This window comes from Pteropus vampyrus, unplaced genomic scaffold (genome assembly GCF_000151845.1).
Source record: "Pteropus vampyrus isolate Shadow unplaced genomic scaffold, Pvam_2.0 Scaffold30, whole genome shotgun sequence".
Classification (NCBI taxonomy): Eukaryota; Metazoa; Chordata; class Mammalia; order Chiroptera; family Pteropodidae; genus Pteropus; species Pteropus vampyrus.
This window is the reverse complement of record NW_011888811.1, coordinates 9,238,319-9,256,569: the sequence shown is the minus strand read 5'-3', so window position 1 is coordinate 9,256,569 and position 18,251 is coordinate 9,238,319. Positions and strand designations below refer to the sequence as shown.

General features: G+C 34.1%; 1 protein-coding gene and 1 pseudogene across 6 annotated transcripts in view; one reads left to right on the top strand and one right to left on the bottom strand.

The window, feature by feature from the left end:
- Positions 1–4,775: 4,775 nt before the first annotated feature.
- Positions 4,776–18,251, bottom strand: part of CLINT1 (clathrin interactor 1) — a 54,364-nt gene continuing 40,888 nt past the window's right edge. Inside the window, exons 9-13 of one of the 6 annotated variants that reach the window (XM_023528621.1) lie at positions 13,705–13,779; positions 10,067–10,359; positions 8,993–9,047; positions 7,992–8,142; positions 5,309–7,015 (exon numbers count right to left, since the gene is read on the bottom strand). In XM_023528621.1, coding sequence (XP_023384389.1) covers positions 6,922–7,015; positions 7,992–8,142; positions 8,993–9,047; positions 10,067–10,359; positions 13,705–13,779 — 668 coding nt within the window. In that variant the 3' untranslated portion in view covers positions 5,309–6,921. Of the gene's footprint in view, positions 7,016–7,991; positions 8,197–8,992; positions 9,048–10,066; positions 10,360–13,704; positions 13,780–18,251 lie in introns of all 6 variants that reach the window. The other 5 variants (XM_011356732.2, XM_011356733.2, XM_023528622.1 and 2 more) reach the window with 5 other exon arrangements.
- LOC111737774 lies at positions 14,104–14,222 on the top strand (annotated as a pseudogene).

The window sequence follows — 18,251 nt, the reverse complement described above, 5'->3', positions numbered from 1 at the left end:
ATGCAAGAATCACAGGATCAAAAAAAAAATTGCCAAGAGCACATAATCTTCAGAAAGCATTGCTGTGCACTTTTTGAAATGGTTTCCCTAAGCAATCCACCTTTACCACAGCTTGCCCTTAACATGTCTTCTCATCTCTAAACGAGCCTTTGTGTTATACTATTCCAAATCTACTGGAATTTTCTGCTTTTGAGATTTAGCTAATGTCTTACACTAAGTTACATTACCATTTCTACAAAACAAACAAAGGTTTACTCTTCAAAAGAGATCAGCATTTTTTCGCTCCGTGGCTCATCTCCTGCTGGTGACCTTCAGATAATGCAAATACATTTCATAAACATTCAGTGCTTACTTAAAAAAACATTATTTAACAACCATTTATTAGCTGTCTACTGTATATGGAGCATTACATGGCACCTGGGACAATGTGGTCGGAGATCAGAGATATGCAAGGAAAAGCTGACAGTTTATCCGAATGGCATGTGCAATCTTTAAATTAAAAGGTCTGAAATATTAAGAGAGGAGTAATGAGGGATAATGGAATGAAACTAGATTTGGATTCCAAAGACCTGTCCTAGATAGTCCTGGCTTCACTAACTACTTTGATCCTTCCAAGCCTGTTTCCTCACCAATAACAAGGGGATAATAACTGTTTTATTTTCTTAGTTTAGAGCTATTGTGAAGATTGGGGAGAAAATGAATGTGAATCCCCCTGTAAACTGCAGTACGCAAATGCATCTTATTACTGTTGTTACATATGGCTCCTTGGATATAAAAATTGATATCTTTCAGGTATAAATGAACTATTAATGTATTTCAGTATTAATCATTGACAGTAAATAAGTCCAAGCCAAGTTTTTCAAAGAGAGTCCTATGACAACCATGGCAATGAAGGCAAATGGGGCTTTCAGAATATGCTGTCTTTGGTGGTCATAGTTTCCTCTGAGGAACTTTTGAGGAGTGAACTAATTACTTATCTGAGCACGCTAGACACTGATTATGTTACCATCACCCTGCCTATCTCTCCAGTTCCACTCTTTTTACATTGAGCACCAGTCACACCCACTAAACTTCTTATGGTTCTTTCTCCACTTGGAATCTTCACGTGTAGTTCACATGGCTGGCTCCTTCTCATCATTCTTCAGATCTCTGCATAAAAGCTCCATTCTTAGAGAGCCTCCCTGAGTTAACACATGGATGAAAACTTGGGTACTGGTCCTCTGGTTTAGAGGCTCATTTCTGTATTGTGGTCTCATTTCCCAGCTGGGAGAGTTTGGACTTTCTACATTTTTATCATGACTATTTTGGTAGTTTTCCTTGATTTAATTTTTGATGATTGACAGGTGAAAATATCATGAAAAAAATCTAGGAATACTAGAACCCAGTTCACAACCTAATATTTTAGCTGAATTTTAGAAAATAGTTTGATAAAACTGGTCTATAAATGACCAGACATAACAGATCACATCTTCAATGTCTCATTCATTAACAAACGTTGATTCTGTGCCCACAATATGCACTTGTTTCCAAAACAAAGCTCTTCTGGGATGAGAGGGAATTCTGCCGATTTCCTTCTTTCCATGGTAAAAACTCTGCCAAACATACTGAAGATTGATGTTGGTGGTCAGTTACTAAAAATCAAGTCTTCACTTTGGGGACCCTGCACAATCTTTTCAAAGCCACTTTTGGCTATTTGGTTTCTGACATGCCTGTTCTGTGTCTGTCATGGGCAGGTCATTTTTCCATCAGTTATGAGAATGAAGGATGCTGATGTATGTAAGGTGCCCAGAAGAGCTCGCTACTGCCGTTTCATTAAATGGACAGAAAACCTGCTGGATTCCTCTAGTCTTGGGGCTCAAATTTACCTAGAATTCATAAGGTACGTTATGAACATGGATGTAAAATTTCTATAGCCATATCCTTCTGTGAAGTGTTTGCCAGAGAACACAGTATACAAGGTTGCCAGGCCCCCTTGCAAACAAGTCAGAGGCCTTCAGGTTTCACCCGTTTTACTCTCCCTTCTTAAAAACAGAAAGAGGTTAGAAGGTCTACAATTCACCAAGCACTCAACACCCAATCTGTCAGTCTAAGCTTTTCTAATAAAATTTAAAGTGGTTGAGAAACTTACTTCATAATTATAAAAACTAGTAAATACGTACTATGTACCAGAAGAAATACTCTCAAAAACTGAGCAAAAGGTGTCACCAATTTTGAATATTCAATATCCAGACAGCAATTTCATGTGACAAGCCTTTTGCTTGTGACTGAAAAGGCAAAACTAAATTCTTTGTACCTTGAGCAGATCACCTTATAAACAGAATAAATCGAGCAAATGGACACAGTTACTAGGAAATAATCTTATCTGTTAATTCTCAGTAAATAGCAGCAGCTCCCCACGTATGGCCTGAGGACCCCTGGAGGGCCTGAGACCCATTCGGGGACCTGCAAGTTTCCACCCTTTCCAGCCACATGTCCCTGAGGCTGGACTTTTTCCATTTACTCTCACCAAAACATAGCTCAGCAGATTAAATGCAGAAACAGATAAGAGAATCCAACTATATTCTATTAAGCCAGGTAATAAAGAGATTTCCAAAAATGTAAAACAATGCCACTCTTTTCACACATTTTTATTCTGGAAAGTATAGTTTTTTTATAAAATTTTAATTTGATAGGCAATGGGTTACTATAAAATCAATCAATATTTTTTATGTTTCGCGGGTTTCATTTTGAATGCAATATTGATAGGTATGACCAACACAAACAAAAGCTCTTTGGATCCTCTATAATTTTTAAGGGTCTTGAGGGGGTCCTGAGACCAAACTGCTCCATGTACCAACTCCGCAGAGTGCTCTTATCTGATTACAAAAAACGAGTGAGTGCTAGGAGCCTTTGAAGAACACGGCTGCAAGATACAGTTAGGAAAAATTAAATAGGAAAAAAATGTAGGGTTTCATAGTCCAGGACTCAGTTATTTAAATAACATTTAAAGAGTCACAAATGAAATCCTTATTTGCCCATCAGGATTTTCAAATCGTCCCAAATCCGTGCGAAGCTAAGCATCTGAACTGACTGCATGCTGATTCCCACCCCCCCACCTCCCGCTGCTAGGGTAAAGTGAGCAAGCACAGTAGAAAGGGGTGCCAGAAGCTACTTAGTCTGAAGGGAACACTGCATTAGCAAGGCGGCCATTATTAAAGGAAAACACACAGAATTAAGGTCATAACGAGTTAAGAGGAAACCCAAATCCTCTTTTATGGGTAGATTTTTTCTTCTTTTAGTCTTTATATCTGATTGTTTATGTGGGTTATTAGACTGGCAAGATTGGAGTTAACAAAACTGCAAGAAATCAACAGAAAAATTGAGATCTCTACAGCTTCTAAAAGCTGAGAACATTCTAATGAGGGTTACTTGTGTGGCAAATCCCACACCAGCTCACTTTCCTAGTTCTCTCCCTGGCATCTGCACTAACGTGGTGAGGAGCGAGTCCATACATTGACAAATGGCTCATTTGCAATTTTTCTGTTAAATCAAGTGGAATTAAATTCAGGCAGATAGGAAAATCCAGAATTAGAAATCGATTTATAAGTTTCTCAAGTTTTAACTATACACTGCTTTTGGGTAAAAAACAGGAATATAAATTTTAGCGTTTGCTGTGTAAATGACACACACGTGAATGTTTTTAGTACAGTGACTGGCGCATATAAAATTTTCGATATGTAAGCATATTTACATAAATAAAAATGTAAATGGGAGGCAGAGAAACATTTAAAGCATGTATGACAGTGCTGGTGGATCTTATCATTTTATTTATCTAACACTTCTAGATTTTAAGTTCATTTTAGAAAAAAATGTGTTAGGGCCCAGGAAAGTCAGGAAATTGATCAAGGTATCACACAGTGAGTGAGTGGTTGACATGGGATTAGACCAGTCTGCTTCCAAGACCAGGCTTTTTTCATAATGCAATACCGTCTCCCAGGAGAGCTGACACACAAAGCCAGTTCATTTCAGAAATCTACTTACTATAAGGTATGCTCTGTGCTTAGCTTAGGATAGTAGTCTTCATGTTACTAATGTGTTTCATAAATATTTGATTAGAAAAAACATATTAACCTTTCCCTCCAATATAATTACATCCTCAATTTATTAGTGACAACCCTCAAACCAATAGCATTATATCATTCAGGAAGTTTATTTTAAACAATAAAAGAAATATCCAAAGTACCATATAAGAACACTGTGTACCTTTATGGTTCCTGAAGATCGTGTCAGAGAAGTAAGTAAACATTTCTAGAGGAAAAAAATGAATCTGGAGTGGCAGTGGAGACTCACTCATGTGCAGATTGCTAGAACAGTAACTTTTTTACCCTCCACCCCACAAAATGTTAGGCAGAATGAAAAACATACAACAGAGAAGCTGATGAAAAGGTAAAGGAGTTTAGGATGTGCAGCAAGGAGCCAATAGAGTAATTAAAGAGTATTTTCTTGCCAGCTCCGAATGATTTGGGGTATTCAACTTTTTCTTTGAGTGTCACTTCGTAACTCCTTCAGAGACAAATTATTAAACTGAATGGGCCTCCAGTGAGGCAATTCTTGTTCTTTCATGGGCTCTGAAACAAAAAATCCTGGTTAAAACAGCAAACTATGTTGCACTGCAATAACAGAGATGGGGGCTCCCTTCTGTCCTAAGAGACACAACATAGGAAGAAGGCATAGCACAGAAAATGCTTTAGAGATAAATCTTAATTTTATTAGAAAATAAATTTTAAACACAAAAGTTTAGAAACAAAATATTTATTTCTTCCAAGAACCATATAAAGGTGATGCTATACCTCTCAATATAGAAAAAATTCATTTACGATTACGGGTTTTAAATATCAGTGAAGATACTCTCCATACTGCCACCAGAGGTTGGCTTGACTGCTCTGAAGTAACAACACTTGAAAGCTCCTATTCTTTGAAACTAATTTAAACACATTGAATTGTTGAAAGATTAAAAACCGCAGTCAGCTAATTACGCTCTCTCTCATCTCTTATTCAGCAAATGAATCACTTTTCATTACCACTTAGCTGAAGTACATGAATTTCTGCCTAATTAGAAATGTTGTAGATGGGACATTAGCGAGAATGGAGCAGGTCAGGACAGCTTTGCTGCTTCACTTTTAATTCCTAACAGTACAATCTGAGAGGAAAGAATAGAGAAGTCATTAAATAATTTTAAATTATTTATAAAAATTACTTTGCCCAAATTATAATTATTTTTCCCCCAGTCTCAAATGTCTAACAGAATGAAAGAAAAAGCAGTTCAACATTGATTTTAATGAACATTTTAATGTTATGTATAACAGAACATTATGAATACAATGGAAACAAAGTTTTATCAATAAAAAAAATTTTCAACACAAAGTGGGGAGGTAATAATTTGATACCTATATTATTTTAAAAATATTCCCAGCTTGAGGGTGAAACAATTACTTTTGCATTCCAAACTCTAGAATCATGATTTTCATGTAAGCTTAATGCAGAATTACAGCAGGAAAACAAAAGCATTTTAATTAATTTCCTTTATTTGTCATTAAATCAAAAGAATCTTTGACTGCTACAGGTCTCCTTTAATAATATATATTTAACTCCTCTCTATTGGAACCATATTGCTAAAGCCGTATTATATACACTCAAAACCAAAACAAAAATACTGTATAAAATCTAAAAGCCAACACTGTTGAGTTCTAACATTTATATTTAACTTAAGGTCTTAATGGATTTTTACCTTTTCAATTTTTTGAAAAGACACCAAAAAAAAAAAAAAATGTTTTTCTCTTTGACTGTTCCTGTTAAATGGTGGCTACAGGAACAAACACGGAAGGAAGCCTTGCCAAGTTAATCGCTGCAAACTGTAAATAATGACTGCTAAAAACAAACAAAAATAGTGGAGTTTTTTTTTTAAAGGGAACCGTAGAGCAGTCTTGAAAAAAAAAATATGTATATTTTTCCTAGTTCTGCACAGGATAATTATAGCAGAGGATATGGGAAAAATCTCCTAGTTATCACCAATTACTTAAAGAGGTTTTGTAACAATAAAAATTTGGATAGTATAATAGCAGTGTTGCTGGAACATTAGCAAAAGTATATACATTCCAGTTACCTTTGATTTAGCCATAATCACATATGTATGCCTTTTTTGGACAAAAATATATATTTTTATAAAAAACCGATCATCCAACTTTAATGATTTTATATATGGACTCAAGAGTGGTAGTAAAAGGAACAGACCCAATTATGACAAGGTGATTCAGGGACAGAAAAATCAAGTTCCTCAGGAAAAGAAAAGTATAAAATTAGAGATCCAAACACATTTATTCAGCCCTATTCCAGTCTTCCCCAAAATTATGATGTTTAAATGGGCTCTTCTATTTATAAAGGCTTTCTTTCAATGGTCTCACTACCCCATTTGTGGTCACTTCTCACCGGGAAATATGATTTTGACCTCATCTGAAGTGCCCTTGTCTGGCCATCTGAAATATTAGATATTTCACTTTTATACAATGGCCTTTTTGGTTCTTTACGTAGGTTTATTTTAATAGATAGAAGGGAGTTGATTAGCATTTTCCATCCCAACATCACCTATCTGCACCACTAAAAATCCTTCATTCAATCTGCTCCTTTACAATCTATTTGCTAAAGTTGGCAAAATTTGCAAAGGCATCTTGCTTGGGCTGCACAGTTCCAGAAGTCATGGCTAGGTTGGGCATGCCCATTCCGACTGTGGCTGGCAGGCCCATCCCAGCAGTTGACATCCCTATGTTCATGTTCATGCCCATCATGCTCTGGCTCATCATCGGGGTATTTCCGAGAGGGGCCATTGCCATGGTGCCAGTCATCACGTTGGGCATGCTCAGAGGCATGGGCCCCCCCATCAGAGGGTTAGTCTGAGGCCGGACAGGAAGCATGTTCGCTGGAGAACTGAGGTTCACGGCTCCAAAACTTTGAGTCATCACATTCATAGGCTGTTGCATATCTACCAGAAGAAGAGACAAAAGAACTTTACCACAATGAAGTCTTAGATTCATAGAGCAGAAAAATAATCCAGTCTTCCTGACCATCAATACCTGTAAACCCAATAAAATTACTTGTAATGATTTTACATGAGAAGTCAATTAACTTTTATTGTTTACTCCTCAGAAATATTCAATGGCTATTAGCTCTGGTTTCCCAAAGATGTAGAAACAGTAAGAGTGGGCAGAGGGAAAACATGAGTGAGGCACTTTAAAATTATTCCCACAAAATCTATTGTGGAATCCAACCTAACAGGTTGTCAAGAGCTATTGTGTGTCAAAAGCCTTAAAAAAGTTTATATCCTTTGACTCACTTTATTTTTAGAATGTTACATTAAGGAAAAAATCACAAGCACAAAGATTTATACAAAACCATGGAATTGTTTATAATAGCAAAAAGCTGGAAACAACTGAAATAACCAACAATAGAGGAATTGTACACTGATAAGATTGGATAACTAGAAAGATCTAAAAATAATTTTTTCTTAAGAATATTCAACATATAAAATAATGTTGAATAGACAGAATGATTGATATCAAGTGTTAAACATAGGGTTAGAGAAGAAAGAAAAAAAATTATGAATTAACAGCTATTATCCCTGGTTTATGGAGTTCAGATAATTTTCATTCCCTTATCATACATGCCTATATTTAAAAATTTTTCTACAGTAAATATTTTTATCTTAGTTATCAGGCCCCCCAAACTCACCACAATACAATAAATGTTATCATGCCAAAAGGAGACTACAAGGTAATTCAATGTGCCAGGAGGAATAACATGTATTATATGAAAAAAATCTTAAGTGAACACACACAAATGCCTTCAAGTACAGTTTGTCTTATGTATTTATTTATTTTTTTCATGGCTTGAAGCAATCCTGAAATCAGGGCAACAAATTACATGTACACACAGAAATGAGATGTCCTGTTGCAACTTACTCTGTTGCTGAATCATTGTATTGAGTGATGGCTGCTGTGGTTTGGAAGGCTGCATACCAGGTAGTAAGTTGTCTAGGCTGATGTTTACACTGGGGTCGGACCAAGTAGAGGGCAGGGTTTTGCTGACTGATTTCTGGACCATATCTGTATTCTGATTATAGAGAGGATTAGGCTTCTGCAGCACTGTGCTAACATTTTGCAAAGGCTGGAAAATAGAAAAATGCTCTAAAAATTAAGCATCTGCTTTATAAAGATTATCAGATGGCAATTTAATCACAGTAACTCCAAATATATACTCAACTTTGTAATAAACTCTTGAAACTAAGAAGGACCACAAATGTTCTATGCTAAGGTCTTCAATATCCTAATTCACTAACTTCCTCAAAATATTCCTCTGAAGTAAAAATTATGTTTGGGGTAGAAACAACCAACATATTTACACTAATAATTATTCCCCCATTACCCAAAGTCTAGAAGGCACCAGTCCAGGGCAACTACCAACTTCAGGTTAATACAGCTTTAAAGAAACATACAAATAGAGATTTCTTCTTACAAAATGGAATTCAGGATATGATTTCTCATGTTATAAAAAGCAAAACAATCAAAACAGCAAATGATATTTACATATCCTGACTGATATTTCCCTGGTTACATATCTATTTACTAAAGAGAGCAACACTAGTGGACAATTTACAAGAAAGGAGAAATTCAGGAGAAAGAAGCAGAGGTGCCTGGTAGTTACTAAGGATAACTGTGAGAAAGACAAAAAGAGGAAAAGGAACAGTAATAGGAAGAATAATCAAAAATGTACCAATGCGAATAATCACAACACAGTTGCAATTAAGATTACAAATAAATAGATTGGCTTTATGTTTAAATCATATAAAAGAAACTCAAAGAATAAACTAGCTTGGGCTTGCACAGTTCAATTTAATGGTATTGTGGCTTTCATGTCCATTTTCTCAATGTTAGGTCTAATTTCTGTTATACAGAGTAGTCACCTTCTGTTTCTTTCTTCTCTTCCTTCATCCTAACACACATCCCAAAGAGGAGAATCTATACATTAAAATGAATAATTAGCATCATAAAGATTCTGAATAGCGTGAATCAAAAACAGCAAGTTCCTAGTCCAATTTGGACACCTATATTCTAACCCTATACTTGTTCAAATTCTAAGCTAGTATGAGGTAATTTAGATTTAACTATAAAAAAGTGAATTAATAAGCTCTCAATTAGTTGTTTTCCTTTATGAAAATGAGGGTTGAAAGAGCCTATACAAACATATAATGTAATAAAGCAGGCCCAGAACAGGGAAGAGAACATTCGTCATTTTAGAGAATGATTTTCTATATTAGCAATGATTATTTGCTCCCAGCAAGTGATACTTCTTTAAGAACATGAGCAGAGACTTTACTGAGTGAATGCAGGCCACGGGTGAAGTCGATACAGGTATATCTCATTTTATTGTACTTCACAGATACCGCGTTTTCATCAACATTGAGGCAAGACCCTCCACCAGCAAAAACAATTAGGATTTGTTGAAGGCTCAAATGACGGTTAGTATTTTTTAGCAATAAAGTATTTTTAAATTAAGGTATGTACATTGTTTTTTTAGACATAATACTTTACACACTTAATAGACCGCAGTATAGTACAAACATAACTGTCATATGTACTAGGAAGCCAAAAGTTGATGTGACTGACTTTATTGTGATACTTGCTTTATTGTGGTAGTCTGGAACTGAACATGCAATCAGTATCTATGCCTGTGTCTCTACTCCTTAAAAACATTTAAAAAAAAGTATTAAATACCAATTTATTAGTTCAATAAATTTTCAGCAAGTGCCTCCTCTGAGCAAGGCACCATGATTGGCTTTGCATGGACTACAAGATGGGTGAGGAGGCTTGCCTTCTAGAACCCAAATGACTACCCCAGGGGAGAGTATAAGATAAATGCAATGTGCAAAAGCAATCTATATATTGCTTATTTTTGTTTTAGGCTAATCTACCATTAGATTAGTTAGAGGATCTCCAAGATTATGAATCGCAATTTCCAAGGGAGGCAGACAACTCACCTGTGATCTTGACATGGGCAAACCCAGCCCCACAGTATTACTGCTCATCATAGAGAAATTCATACTCTGGGAAGATGTCATGGTTGCCTGGGATGAGCCCATAAGATCAAACAGATCTGAAGAATTTGAGGCAGCTGGAGGTGGGCCTAAAGCTGGTTGTGAGCCACTGACAAGTTCCACAGCTGGCTGTGAGGCACTGCCAAAGAGCTCACCACCGGAAGCAACAGAGCCTGATGAGGCTTGGTTGAAGGCACTCCAGTCACCAAAGTCTCCATTCCCACTTGTTGTAGTTACTGAGAAAGGAGAACATAAGGGTAAAAAACTTTCTGATGTGCACGGTACGAATATAGCAACCTGCAAACTGAAACAAATTAGAGCTGATCTGTGTCCACCCAGATTAACATCTACAGGTACCACTTCCATCTGGACGTTATTCTTTCTCATGAATATTTCAATAGTGTTAACAAGGTAGCAAGGAAAAAACTTCCCACATATAAAGTAAAATCCATCTCTTAGCAGGTCTGAGGTGACACACAGAAGTTATAATCAAAACTTTCCTTCAACCTAAGTTTGCATATCAAATTTGGTTCCAGGGAAACAAATATGAACTAGCTTGAGACCCAAAAAGCATGAAGAAACTCTAAACTGGTTAAACCATTTGCTGGGAGATGCAGAATTCTCATGCACAGAGATACTCAAGTAAACTCAAAGAATTCAACTCATTTCATTCATTCATTATTTGGAAAGGTTCAAAGAGAAATCAAACTATAATTTATACTGTCTCATGTAAGTAAAACCCCAAATTCATGAGACTAAATTTATGAAACACAAAACAAAACCGGAAAAACATGGAGAAAACTCAATAAAATTAAGAGTAAGTTAGTAAACTCTGGTAATAAGTTCTCACCCATTTGGCCATATTACATTGAAAACACAGGGTTGTAGATAGCCATGATGTATATAACCTTAGTACACTGCTTGCTTCAAAATAGGAATGTGCAATCTATTTATTTAAATAAAAAGTGGGGTAAAGTCTTCAGAGGAAAACGCATGCTAATATTAAAAAAAAGAAAACTATCACTACATGTCAAAATATACTTATAACAAGTTTAAGACTTAATGCATTCAATAATATAAAAGCTGATAATAGGTTAATTAAAGAACTAGTGTTTAAGAGTATGGATTTTATACCTTACTAGCTCTGTGATCTTTGCGCAAGCTACTGTGACCCTCTCCGCCTCACTTTTTAAAAAATCTAAGTTGTGAAGATTAAGTAATTTAATATATAGTAAGTGCCATTTAAGGTTTGTTAGTTTTACTTTGGATTAATTGTGAAAAGACGGGACAGCCAAGACACCATGCTCTCTTTCTTTCAGGTACACCATATAAAAGTTTAAGTCAAACTTCTATAAATTCTTAATACATAATATTAACTACGTGGAACACAATAAATATAAAGGCAAGCAACACTTAAAACATTTTAACTAGGTTATTCACAATTCTAAGTAAATAAACTTTTAAGGGACAAATTGATAAATATGAAGTAATGGAAGTTGAAAAACAAAGGTGAAGAAAGAGCTACATATAAACTGTCATTTGAAAGCAAATATGTATTTCCAAATTAATTAACACCATCTCTGTACTCCATGTTCACTACAACTTGGAAATACATTTTTTCTAGCTGAAAAGGTAACGAACCACTGCAATACTGTCTCATTATGCTAAATATCAAAAGATAATAACATCAAGTCTTTAAAATTATATTCTTGTATTACCATATTAAAATGTAAGCACCCACAAAAGAGAAAATAATTCACTTAGAAACCCTAAGCTCTACCAACAATTTAATACAAGATCTGGACTAATATTCATTACCTCAGGGTTTTACTAAAACATATCTTTGATCATCATTACAAAAGAGACTGAATTAAGAGTTTTACAATTAGTTCTATGTATTAAACAATTTAAACTAATTTAAAGAAGACTGCTGGATAAAAGTAAAATTTATGCTTATTTCCTATTTGCTTGATATATAAACCAGAAAAAGAATAGAAACTGGGGCAAAATGTGTTGCCCCATCTGAAAACTTTATCTGAGATGATTAATCATGAGAGGAAGATACTTCTAGTGGGGCATATATTGTTCAGAAATGATTAATCACTGTTGCAACAGTTTCAGCCCCTTGCGTAATGGTGATCAAGTTATATTAATCACATGCATACAGATGAAGAGATGTATCACTTAGCAACATTAACATATTTGAATTATTTGCATAGTAGGCAACTTTATATACATAAAAACTGAGAATTACACAGGCAGTCTGTATAATTAGGGCAATGTTTATCTTCCACTTTGATTTGCCTAAAGTAAGGTATTAACCCTTAGAAAGCATAACCACACTTCTAAAAAGAAGCAGTTAATTACTACACAATTCTGGTTTCTGGGAAATACTTGGAATTTACACAAGTAGACTGTCAAAATAACCCCAGATACATTAAAACCTATGCATCTTTATTCCTAAATCCTTATAAACCTCAACCAGACATTATTAAATACAAATTTTAACCCAGCTAATATAACAACAATAGATAACTGTATTTGAAATGAATAATAAGACTAGTTCAGTTAAATTGCATCTTTCCTCACTGCCTCACCTTAAGATTTTTATAGCTATTTTATTTTTATCTCTCAAACTTCAGACTGACCAGATTCTATAGAAAAAAAAATTACAACCAACTTAAAAAACATTACAACCCACCTAAAAAAAAGACATTAATAATGAACTTAGTTACTACTCTATACACTTCTATAGATGTTTATCATTATAAAGAACCATGACATCAGTTTCAATTTTTAGAAAGTTGAAGGCTCAGAGGCTTTCCCAAAATTAAAGTTACCACAGTATATGACAGAGGTGGAGAGATAAAAATATTAATTAAAAAAAGAGAAAAGAGACAAGCCCTTCACCTCAATCCTCAATGTTTAAGTCTATATTCTACTCAGATGTTACATTTCTTTTTTTTTTTTGGCCTTTTCAAAAACTGAGGTATAACTTATATATAACAACACATTAGTTTCAAGTATTCAGAATAATGATTTTATATTTGTTAAGTCTAGGGCATTTTTTTTTTTTATTTCTAACATGGCCTGAGAGTTTCAACGGTTCACTATTAAAGAATGTGTCAAAATGAAGTTCGGTTATTTTTCACAGAAGTGCTTTTAAGGTATCTAAATTACAGAGAAATGAATTTTAGTAAGATAGTCTGCCCAAACTCAATGTCCCTGAATTTCATTTATGTAATTAACATAAACTAAACGTGAACCGTTAATACGCTTGCTGCTAAAATGAGATGATTTATACTTATTAACACGCCTTATCCTCCCCCTAAATAAAACCTACTTATGATTAAGAACAATTTTATTTAGGTGTACCTGAGTAGCGTACAACCAGATTAATTCATCTGGCACATTTAAGACACTGGCCCAATAAAATACCTTTGTGAATGATTTCATTAGGAATTATAAATACTACAAGGAAAAAATGCCAAAAAGCAGCTGATTTGGGGGACAGAGAATCATTTTGTTTTGATAACCTTTTCACTGCCTCTAGACTTCTGGCCAATCAAATTCTATCATACCTTGGGAAGGGAAATTGCCTGATGCAGCAGCTGAGCCAAAGTCAGCAAATCCTTCAAATAAATCAGCTGATCCTCCTAGAAATTAAGTATGAGGAAAAAGTTAAACTGTTAGAACCACTAAACAATTGATAGCAATTCCAGGAAGCTATTTTCGCAACACACTTAAAATACCCAATATTAGAGGACTCAGGCCTATCATAAAAGCTAGTTTGCTGATCTAGGTTTTCATGTCACCATGTTCTCTTTAAGCTATCAAAGACTCTTTCATTCCTCTGTTCTGTATCTAGTAAGGTAACTGACACTACAACTGTGGTTAAAGTTATCTCTCACTTTTATTTCACAAACATAACGTGGGCATGCAGTTTATTTAGCCAATTATGCTCTTTATAAGAATCTTCAGTCTACAGCCATGCCACCCTGAATGTGCCCAGTCTTGTCTGATCTCGGAAGCTAAGCAGGGTCGGGCCTGGTTAGTACTTGGATAGGAGACCACCTAGGAATACCAGATGCTGAAGGTGTTAATAAAATAAAATAAAATAAAAATAAGAATCTACAATGGATGCTAAAACCTGGGTAAAATGTTCCTGAGGAATAAGTCACATAATCCCAAAACATTACTCCACACAGATTATTTAGTAAATACATAAAAAGAGGTAAAGCTACTACTTTTACAACAGAACCTTAAACAAGTGATCAAACTTAATGCCACTAACACTTAGACAAAATAGTATTCATGGGCCTTCTAATGTAAGGGATTGAAAAGGCGAATTTTACTCACGTAGAAATTCCTGCCAAAAATATTTAACCTGAATCTAATCATGAAGGATCAATCAGCAAATATAAACTGAAGACATTCTGCAAAACAACTCAACACTTCAGAAAATATCAACATCATAAAAGACAAAAAAGGCTGGTACTGCTCTAAATTAAAAGAGCATAAAGAAACAACAAGTAAATGAAATACATGATCCCTGGCTGGACTCTGGATTTTAAGAAGTGGTGCCATTCTGAAATTACATAATGAGACACCAGGGGAATTTGAATATGGTCTATGTCTTAGACAATAATACTGTTTTAATGTTAAATTTACCAAGTAAGATAATTATATCATGATTATAGAGGAGAACGCCCTTGTTGTAAGGAGATGTGTGCTAAAGTACTTTAGGGGCAAAATGTTATAATGCTTGCAATTCTTTCTCAAATGGCACACAATAAACAAATGGTAAAAATAAACAACAAATAACTAGAAAGAACATGTGGCAAATTTTATGTAGGTTTGAAATTTTTAAAAATAAAAAGTCAGGGAAGAGTGTTTACTCCATGAACAAGCAAATATTTGCATTACGTTAAAAAAGTAGCTTTTTGCTACTTCTAGACTGGTATTTTTTAAAGAGGTGAGATCCAAATCATAAGGCTGCAAATCAACTCATGTGCAAAACAGCACATTCTCATATTAGTTTTTATTTGTAAACACTATATGGGTAAGAATATTTACTTTTATCTACAATTTGAACAATGACATAATGTTAAATTTTAATATTTCATTTTTCTTCAATTCAGTTATCAATGAAATAGTAATAGCCAAAGGATCTAAAAACTTAAACAGCTGTCCTTATTTTTGTTTGTCCTTAAAGATTTCACCTCTTAAGAGTCACAAACTTAGAAGTTTAGAGCGGCAGTTCAATTATGGTGCTTTTAGTGTTATGCGAACATTATATAGGTTACATCACAGCTGCTTAGCCTGCAGTACTTAGAAACTAGCCAGGTGGGACTGGAACATCTGGGCTGCACTCAGACACCACTAGGGACAGCTTCCAACATCTGGTGCCACTTCTGAATTGTCTTATCGCTGCAAGACATTCTGCCCCATCTGCTACACTCAACTGGGTTAATTAAACTAGAACCATCTCCTGTTCTTAATAAATGGCCAGCAGTAATAAAAAGAACAAATCAGTTTCTGATACATGTGTACTTAGTATTTCTTTTTAATGCACATTTACTGTAGTCAACTGTTAGCAGGCATAACTAATTCCTCATTCCTTCACCTCATTACAAATGTACATATTCACATACATCCCCATTCACCATGAACTAACTCCTACCAAGGCCAAAGAACTTCACTCAAGAACTACCAACACTACAGCTCATACATCTACTTCTGCTTTAGCCAAAGGATAATATCACAGTGATTTGTTTTTCTCTCCTTTGTAAGTACACACATCATGATAAAATGTGATGAGGGGCAGATCAATGAGCTCTGTTTTTAAACTATTTAAACAAGCATATATATTAATAAAAAAAAGGCAGATAAATGAATGTTATAAACAGTTGCTGCTTAATATTAATAAGTTGTCTTCTGTAATGTTCTTTCATGTTAAAAATATTGATCAAAGTGTACTGTTAGGTAACAGAATGATAATCATTTACTATAACATTAAGGGGTTTGAAAATCGGAGATTATTTTAATTTGCTTCATCCAAGCTGTGAATAAACATCAATATGCAATCTGTTATGCCAAACAAGTTAGAAATTTTTAAATCTTATCCAGTCTGGGCTACAAAGAAAATTCATGTTGTAGATAAAAAATAAAAGCACTGAGTAATGAATATCACTTCAAACTGGGTAAGCTATTTTATTTTTGTCATATTCTGAATGTAATATTTCAGATAATTACCTACTTTGGTTATTTTACTGCTCTACCTTCTAGTACCTAAACTGAAATTATACTGTTTTTATCAATAGCAAATATTATTCTACTCCACCCCTTCTAGAAGGGAGATTTCAACATGACTAATTTCAGAACACTGGGAGTAAAGAAGGAAACACACGCACAAGTATTTTACAAATAGAAGCCACGTTTCTCTGAAAAGAATTTAACTTTGTGCCACAGATTATGCTTCTATTTCTGTTTTACACAATGTGATCTTTAACTCTGAAAGCGATCTTAAAAATCTCTTCATTTCATTTAGGAAAAGCTTCTCTCTCCGAGGAGGGACTATCCATACCTATGTGCATGATGTTATTCATACCAATGCCTTAAATGCAACAGAAATTTTCTAAAGCATTTTCCCAGATAACTTCTATCTAAAGGAATTTAAGTAAAAGAATCTACCAAAAATTGCTGCATGTGGAAGATTGCTAAATTTCACAATAAGAGCTATCCTTCAAGATTCCCATATGAGAGCTGTCATTATAAATGAACCATTTCCATCTGCCTTTTCAGGGTAGCACGGAGGTTATTTACAATCACCAGCTGGGAACATGGATTTTCCAAAGCAATAATACTGTGAACAGGAAAAATACAGCTGAACTAGACAGTGCTTAAACTACAAATGAAAATTTTCTTCAACAAAAAATTTAATCTAGATTACATTATAAAAAACAAACTTTTGCATAAAGAATTCTAGTACAAAATTTAAAAAATGACAAAATGCCCAAAAAACTAAATATACGACAGTTAATATTATGTAAGAAGTTTTTGAAAAAAATAAATACCCCAATAAAAATGGACAAAGGACATGAACAGACAAGTTACAACTGACATATGAAAACATCAAAAGTATACAAACAAATGCAAAATAAAATGAAATACTATTTTCTCCTTATAACACTGGAAGATTTTGAAAGATGCTATTTCTCTATAATAGAGAAAATTTTGTAAAAAAACAAAACTAAACCTAATGTCCCCCAAAACAGACATTGATTGGTTAAATAAGTTATAGTTCATCCATATAATGTTATTATAAAGTGATTAAAAGGCCTGTAAAAGAATACTATCATAAAAAGGTCTTGGTTGACAAGCAATTTACAAAAAACAAAGAAAACATCCTTATCTAGAAGCCTGGAAAAGATTTGCCAGACAATACTTAAATATACTGACTAAAAGTATAGAAAATTAAAAAAAAAAAAAAAAGTTTTCACCAAAATTATTAATAGTTAACTTTATACATCTAAGTTATGGTGAATCACTTATTCCTCATCAAATTTCTAAAAGGAACATGCATTACTTTTAGTGAAGGGAGAATATGTTAAAAATTTTTTATTTTTTGTACACTTGGCTTAAATGAGATAAGTCCCAGGAAATTCTAATATATAAGTTGATATATTAAGTCTGTAACAAGGTGGTTCATATTCACATAAATATTCTCAACTAACTTTAGTGATTACTAGGTATAAGGCAATAGGTTCGAATGTAAATGTAATAAAAATTTTGGATTTGTTATACCTTAATTTAAAATAATTTTTTTAACTTAAAAAATTTAAAAACATGTTGCAAGTCATGTAATGTCTTCCTGTTTGTCTTGCTTTTATGGTATATTTCCTCCTCAACATCATTTATTGTACTAGAAATAACTTATTTAGTATGTTAACCAAGACCTAAATTCCTTAATTACAAAGGGACAAAGGAGACAATGTGGACTTTTAAAGAAGTGAGATATATTTAAGAAATGAAATGGAATGGTTTCTAGCATTCTATTTCTAATTGGCTTATTTTCTAAACACCTTAAATTATTCATTTAAAAAGTGTTTACTTAGAAGTTTTATAT